Below are 8026 nucleotides of genomic sequence, written 5' to 3' on the forward strand. Positions count from 1 at the left end.
TGGTCACCCTAATTGGAAATGGCCTTAAACGATAACCAAGCTCTATCCCTTTACATCTAACCATTAGGTGAAAAGAATATCCTACTCTTTCACAGAGGGGAAAATGGCCTACACTTACTCCAAGAGCTTTGAATGCTCATGACAGAGGGCTGCTGGAAGAACTTTTTGTTTAAAGAATTATTCCAGGAAACCCCTCCAATACAGTCAGTGGCAGGGTAAAGAGAATGAAAATGTTTAGTACCAAGGGCTTGTCTACATGGAGATAGTCAAGAAAGCTAATCCAAATTAATTTTCAAAATGCATTAGTTAAACTTCATTAAACTCCTACGGGGACACACTTATTTAGAATTAAAGGGGCCTTATTTCAGGTTAGTTTAATTCATGTAATTCACTAAAATTAATAAGGGCCATTTTAATTCAGAATCAGAGCATCCACACATGTGTTTAATGCCACTTTAAATTTACACCTTTAGTTCATTTGGATTAACTTTCCTTAGTTGTCCCTGTGTAGAGAAGCCTTAAGGAATTTAGCAGTTATCTACCTGTATGCAGACCATTTATTATTTGTACAGTTCCCAAAAGTGTGCTAGGCTCTTTACACATCAGAATCTTCTCTTCTAATGAGGTATTTACAAGATGCCACCATTCTGTTATCTAAATGCCAACAGACTAGGCAGAAAAATGGACATTACAACAGTGAAAGAAGGTGAAGAATTACTTATACCTGCTAATGGTCTCCTCACCTTGTATACAGAGAAGGCAGCTGATACAGTCAACCACCCACTGACGGGACGTGGCCAGTGAATCACAGCTGTATGGTGCTATTAGTCCAATCAGAGATCCAAACTGATTAAAAGTTTCCTGAGTCTAATTAAAAAAGAATGAAGAATGAACGTTCTCCAGCTGTACGAGACTTCACTTGCCATCCTTATTGTTGATACCAGTCAGCTCTGTGTTTTTGGGGAACCAGGGCGCAGTATCTAGCCGGTGTGACTCATGAAGGACACCCTCCACCCCCGTCTGTTTGAACCAAAACCGATCAGAGAAAAGGCTTGCAGAGAACAATGAAGGGTTTGGGGAGACACACCTAGACCCCCTCCTGACAAGGGTGACAAGATTAAGACATCTCCATTTGCATACAGAATGAAGAACAGAGACAACTCCCCTAGCCTCATCTGCATGAAAGATGGGATAGGGATTAGCATAAAGAATGAAGAACAGAGAAGCGCACTGAACTCTGGGACCAGAAAAGCAGGGACGCACTGCATCATGGGAATCCCTGCTCCAGATGCTAATGAACCTACGCCTGCACACACCCAGCTCAGCAATTATCAGACCAATTCTAGTAATAAATCTTTGACTGATATCCCAAAATACTGAAGCAGCCTAGTTGCCTTGTGAGCTCCCTGGAAGAAAACAACACCCAGAGCCAAGAGTGATCAGCGCCTATTGTCTAGCCTAAAGAAAACCCTTGAGCCATCAGTTTACCCATAAACAAATCTAGTGTTCTCCCTTGAGCCATTGTATTTTCTCTACAAAACCCCCGCCCTATGCCCAAGTAAGGGTTCTGATGTATAGACCCAAACTCTGCATCAGTTCCACTGGGATTCCATCTCCTGACTGATCGTGCTGGGGGCTCTGCCTGTCTCCAGCACTCAGGACCCTGAGCTACCACCATCACCTGGGAACCCCGACCAGTTCAAGCCTCATGGAGTGGGTGAGATCCCCCCTCTCTCTCTCTCTCTCTCTCTGTGTTTTCTTTTTTACCTCAGGTATTAACCTTTAAAATGTAACTGTTATGTTTGTTTAGCCCTCCTTGTGTAGTTATCACTGTTATTCAATAAATAACTTTTATGGTTCAGCTGGTTGCTTCTCTCTCTCTCTGAATTTTACTCTTTTGTGTTTTTAGCTTCCCCCATTTACTCTGCAGCAACGCTTCTTGCACCTAAGCTAAAGATCCCTGTAGTGCCCCAAAATACTGTGGGGTTTGCTCATCAAGTGTGTTACTCCCAGTACAATTGTAATGTGAAAGTGTGATAGGGACGTGTTAAACTTGGGGCACATAAGGGGGGGCAGCTGAAAGTGCTGCTTAACCCAACCCATTGAGTACAGGGACATATGAGGGGATCAGCTGGGGAGTGCTGATTGACTTGCTCTGCTAGTGTGTGTGTGTGTGTGTGTGTGTGCGCGCGTGCGCGCGCGCGCATGTTCATCTAGTGCTAGTTATTAGCCCTGGGGAACCTAGGTCCTGCAGGGTAGCTCCATTGGGAGCTCCATTGGGAGGGGACTTGTAGAAGGAAGGAGTAGAGCTCCATATGAACACACAAGTGACATAAGCCCCACATTAATAAAGTTACAGAACCCTCCCTCCCCCCCCCCCGAAGAGTAACCTTAATCAATGAGCCTACCCAAAGTAATGGGCACATCTGGTAACATTGTGCCTCTGATTCCTGTACTGAACTGGGTAATGCACATTGGAAAACATAATCCCAATTGTACATACAAATGGATGGGGTCTAAATTAGCTGTTATCACTCAAGAAAGAGACCTCGGAGTCGTTGTGTACAGTTCTCTGAAAGCATCTGCTCAACATGCAGTCAAAAACGCTAACAACATGTTAGGAACCATTAGGAAAGGGATCGATAATAAGACAGTAAATATCATTATGCCACTGTATAAATCTACAGTACCCCCACACCTTGAATACTGTGTGCAGTTTTGGTCATCTCATCTCAAAAAAGATATGTTAGAATTGGAAGAAATACAGAGAAGAGCAACAAAAATTATTAGGCGTATGGGACAACTTCTCGTACAAGGAGAGATTAAAAAGACAGGGACTTTTCAGCTTGGAAAAGAGACGACTAAGAGGGAATAGGAGACGACTAAGAGGGAATAGGATAGAGAACTATAAAACACATATCTTAATTGCCTTAATTATGTATGCAAGGTCTTCAGTTAACCTGAAAATCAAAGATGTAAGACACTTCAGGAAACCAATAATTTCTACATTATCTTCAGCTTAACTATCTGTGTTATAATGGAAGAACGGCTAATTACCTGATGTGAATGAATGTAACTAGTTTACTGTGTATGCACAGGAAATAGAAGATTATCTTCAAAGCAAAGTACAACAGGCAATCTGCATTGGGGAAAGGTCCTTCTGTGACAATTTCTGTGAGGTAGGCTTGTCAGCCTGCTAGAATAGCTATAAAAGAGAAGGCTTGGGCCTGATCCTATCATCTCTAGTCTGCTTAAACTTTGAACAGGGAAAGTTTAAGTCACAGGACAGAGATTTTCCAAATAATCATTTGGAATAACCTGGAAAGTGCATGGAAAAAACTAACAGACTTTACATCTAAGCTGCCTTTGGATTCTGATCTGTTGGGATGATTCCAGAGAGACTTTTACAAACCAGCAGTTTATTCCATCACTGTTGTGATCCTGAACTATGAACATTGAAAGTCACTTGTATGGATATTGATCTTTTAACCATTTGTAACTCTCTTCTTTCTTTTAACAATAAATCTTAGATTTAGTTATTAAGGACTGGCTGACAGCATGATATCTGGGAAAGACCTGAGATTCACATTGACCTAGGGATAAGCATCTGGTCCTTTATGATCAATGAACCTCACATATGTGAATCAGGTTTTCAGTAACCCCTCACTATATTAGATATAGAATATCAGGGTTGGAAGGCACCTGAGGAGGTCATCTAGTCCAACCCCCTGCTCAAAGCAGGACTAATCCCCAGACAGATTTTTACCCCACTTCCCGAAATGGCCACCTCAAGGACTGAACTCACAACCCTGGGTTTAGCAGGCCAATGCTCAAACCACTGACCTATCCCTCCCCCCGCTTCCAAGACATGGATGTTTAGATGGGAGCCAAGTTCTGGAATGCCAAAAGGGGGCTGCATTTGGCATCTTGTTAACTAGGGTAGAAGCTCTTTTGTTGTTGACTTGGTGAATCTAATTATAGAATAAGCCATCAGTTTGGGGGATTGGCTGCCCTCTACTTTTTGCAATCTGCCCGGAGTGTGGTCACGGCATTGTTGTGTAAACCTCTCTTCTGGAAGCAGAGGGATCTTAGTCGCCTTGAGATCCCAGCTGCTGCCCTGGAAGAGTTTGTCATGCATTTGCGTTGAGTGTCAGATCTGATATAAGCAGGGAAGTCAGCTCAAGGAAGAGTAAGAGGCTATACTCACTGTGCTATTAACTGCCTCTTGATAGGCAGTCAGCAGCTGGGTGCTGGCCTGCAAGGCCCTTTCTCTCTCCCACTCCTTCCCTGAACTGATCCATGTCGCTAGTAGCTGTTGGTAGAGCAGGGGAATGGACAGAGTTAGTACCAGAAAATCCCTCCCAAACGTTCCTCTTAAACAGGTTTAATTGTCACTAAAATCCTTCTCCAAAGCATCTGACCTCCATGTAGCAAAGGAATTACATGTCTAATGGAAGAGCCCCTTAGATATACAAGTCCCAGGGACCAGATTCACCTCTGGTGATTGAAGCCAAAGGAGTTACATGAGAGATGAATCTGGGCCCGTGTATGTGATGTCTGCTGTAGACTGTCTGATGGGAGCTGTCTAGCACATTGCATGCTGTTTGATGTCTGCTGCTGTGGTCTGTTTCCTGGGCAACTTTTCCCACGTCGAGTGGCAAAATGACAGAGAGGAGCATTTCTTTTTATTAATTTGAATAAGAGCAGAGAAGTCCCCCCAGCCCAGCTCCTTTTATAACTTCATTTTTATACTGAAGGTGCAACAAACTCCCCACCCCTCAGCTCTTCAAGATATTCTGTTCATGTCTGAGGAACAGGAAGTCTCCTCTGAATCAGTTTCCATACACAGGGCTTAACTCAATAGTAATGAATTCCTCTTCGAAGAAGTGATCAGTTTCAACTGGTTCTCTTGGATTTGGCTACTGCAGTGGTGATTTTCTTGCCGGTCCAAGTAATGTCAACTCCATTGTAAGAACTTGATCCCAATCCAGCCCTGGCATAAAATGGCATAGCTTCTGTGGATTTCAGTGGGGCACATGCCTGCTTATCCCAGGAAGAATTTGGTGCTTTCTCCCTAAAATTCACTCCGTTGTGGAAGTGAATTTTAGGGAGAAAGCACAACTGAAGCTTGACCCCCTAAATCTCTGACTCTTCCCTGCTGTAACACAAGAAACAATCTCCACCACGGTTCAATGGTCTACTCACTTCAAACATTTCCTGGAACCAGTCTGCGGTTGGTTCTTCCTCCAGCAAAGTCTTCATTAGCTTGCCAAGGGCTTCCAAGGACCTCACGTACAGTGACTGAAACCAAAAGAGAAGGAGTGAGGCTCAGCACAGATCATTTGTGTGTGTGTGGGCCGGGGAAAGCTAACCATAACCTTTCCAGGGAGGCCATGTGTGACTGCCATCACCCAGTGCCTGCTGGGCAAAAATACAGTGGATGGTGCCAGAGGAGAATTGTTGTCACGTACCAGTCTCTGCAGAGTATCCTTTGCTGTCTCACCTTCCTCTTTCATCTTCTCCAAGGGAGGAAGGGGAAATAAACTTTTGAAACACTCATCAAGGAGCTCACGGTTTCCCTCCAAGGTCAAAGATGGTTTGAGTTTGCTGGCAGAAGAAAGATAGGGAGAAAAGTCATGCATTAGACTCAGTACCACCTCCAAGTACAAGAAATGGGTCCAATGACTAGAGATTGCCCCAGTCTAGAACCCCAAATGCAAACAACCCTTCACTTTGCAGCTGAGCACCTCTTTGCACCTCTATTAAGTATTGGCTCATCTAGAAGTAAAGCTAAAGCTTCAAGTCCCCTTTTTAGAGAAACCCACAAGCTTCCTTCCTCCTGCCAGCTAGCCAGACACCTCCCTCCCCATCTGAACTCTCCTCCATTGTACTGCATGCCCCTCAACCTCCAATCTTGTGTCTTTCAAGCACAAACCTCCAAATGGACACATTCAAACCCTCAAGAACGAAAGTTCTGCTGGTGAGCAGCATGTGAGCCAAACCCTGCAGGCATCAGACTGCTCCCAACCTGACACTCATGAATTAACAAATAAGAAGTCATCACAGTGCCAGGAAATATGGCAGAAAATAGCCTACCTCAGATGTTCAATGGCAAGAATTGCCTTGTAGCGAACTGGAGATGCCAGGGAATCCAGTGGTTCCTTTTTAATGAAGTCCTGAAATGCATTAATAGGGACATAAAAAATAGGAAATGGATTTGAAAGGCAGAGAGGTCTTCCTCTCACACTCTGAAATAGGGCCATATGCCAGACCTGTAATAAACAGACACTGTACTCAGCAGGCTCTCTGCCTCTGAAATGGACCGTAGGGCCATCTGCAGATTATACGGAGGACAAAGATAACTCACCAGACACAAGCCATTCCTTCCAGTTACAGCCCACAATATGTCCCTGCCGAGCTCAGAGTGGACCCAGCATTCGGGGTGCCATGCAGGTAGCTCATGAGACTGCAGTAGTACAGTCACAGCCAATGGATAAAATAACATCTCCCTGGAAAACCAGTCTTATTGCATTACAACAAACTCCTTTGTACTTCAGTCCTCAAAGCTCCTAATCACTCACCAGCATGTAGCCAAGGAGCTCCTGTTTGTAAGAGAATTCGAACTCCTGGGAGTCTCTGGTCTCCAAGATGGCACAGCTAATCTCCGTGACATTCTGGATGAGGGTTAATTTTAGGTACATGTCCTACATAATCCAGAAGGAGAAACAAGAGGATGTGGATGAGAAACTGAGAGAAGAACCAGAGTCCAGAAGATAAAGATCAGGAATTAAATCTAGCCTCAGGAGAGGAGAGAGGTGTCCGCAGACCCCAGAAGGCAGAGGACCCCGGCTCTGCACCCACCTCAGAAGAAAAGAAAACCCAGGTTCATCAAATAAATCCAGGTCCACTTACACCAGAGCAGCCAGGACTCCTGCTTGATGTAGCAAGGAAATCAAGCTCTGTGCAATTTAAACAAGCAACTTGTGTATAGAAAATGAAAGAGCTGAGGGCAGATTATTTAGAATTTACCTTGTTCCCAAAAGTGATGCCCAGCACCTGAAAAACAAAATGCAAAACAGCTCTTAGCAATGTACATAGTCCCACATAACGCACATCCTCAAAATGTCCTGGCTGGTGAATATGGAGCAGAGAGAAATCACTATTGTTAAATCTTCCAAAAGGCAGGAAATGTATCCAGAGGGGGTGTTTTGTAGAGGTCAATATCAGGGGCCATCCTATGTAATATTTGCATTTGTGAACTACTGGAAGATATCAGCTTGGTTCAACTGTTTTTGACAATGCCTAAGTGAGAGTCTCAGTCAGACAGGGCAGAATTGAATGGCAAAGTGACGTGGAGAGGTTGCTCTGAGATGAGAGTCAGTGCCAGCAGTCAGACACCTAGGGAACAGAAATAAGGAGCACACAGACAAACAAGACGACAGATAAGAGGTAAGGGAAGTAGTGCGTCCAAGAAACAGAGTGACAGCAAATCAACTAAATACAAGCTAGCACTAGTCTCTCTTGGGTAGCGAAAGATAGCGCTAGATACACATACATATTAGAGGAGTTAGAGTGTTATTCTGAATAGCCTGAGTCTGACTGCATCTGAATTACTGTGTAGCTGTGGTCTACAGAATTTCAGAAGAATATAGAGAAACTAGAGAAAATACAAAGAAGAGCAACAAAAATGATACAACATGTGACAGCTCACGCTCCATCCATTACAGTTTTAAATTTGAGTTATGTGACAAATTATTGCTCAAAGGAGAGTTTTAGAAAATACAAGCCCTCTCTCTATAAACTCAGAGGCAATGCTATAACTTCAGGGTAATGCCCCTAACACTTATCACGCAAAAGCTCTTACCTGACAACTGGCTCTGTAATGGTGAAGGATGTTCCCTGTGATGTCTGCCTCTACTCGGGAGAGAAGCTGCTCTTTTGGAGCATGGACAGCCACGTTGCTGTATGTCAGCATCAGGGTGCTGCGAGTCTTGCCTCTTTTCCCATGGTGGTAGTCCTAGACAAT

General features: G+C 44.0%; 1 protein-coding gene across 1 annotated transcript; it reads right to left on the bottom strand.

Annotated features, from left to right (window-relative positions):
- Nucleotides 1–5205: 5205 nt before the first annotated feature.
- On the bottom strand, nt 5206–6820 carry LOC113405418 (maestro heat-like repeat-containing protein family member 2B; the record flags this gene model as incomplete). The annotated part of the gene is made up of 4 exons (XM_026646622.1): nt 6582–6820; nt 6097–6176; nt 5472–5607; nt 5206–5301 (listed from the first exon to the last, which is right to left on the bottom strand). Coding segments are annotated over exons 1-4 (432 nt in total), but the record flags the coding sequence as incomplete, so codon positions are not given.
- Nucleotides 6821–8026: the final 1206 nt, after the last annotated feature.

The sequence above is a fragment of the Terrapene carolina genome, unplaced genomic scaffold (genome assembly GCF_002925995.2).
Source record: "Terrapene carolina triunguis isolate 2854851 unplaced genomic scaffold, T_m_triunguis-2.0 Scaffold35873, whole genome shotgun sequence".
Lineage (NCBI taxonomy): Eukaryota > Metazoa > Chordata > Testudines > Emydidae > Terrapene > Terrapene triunguis.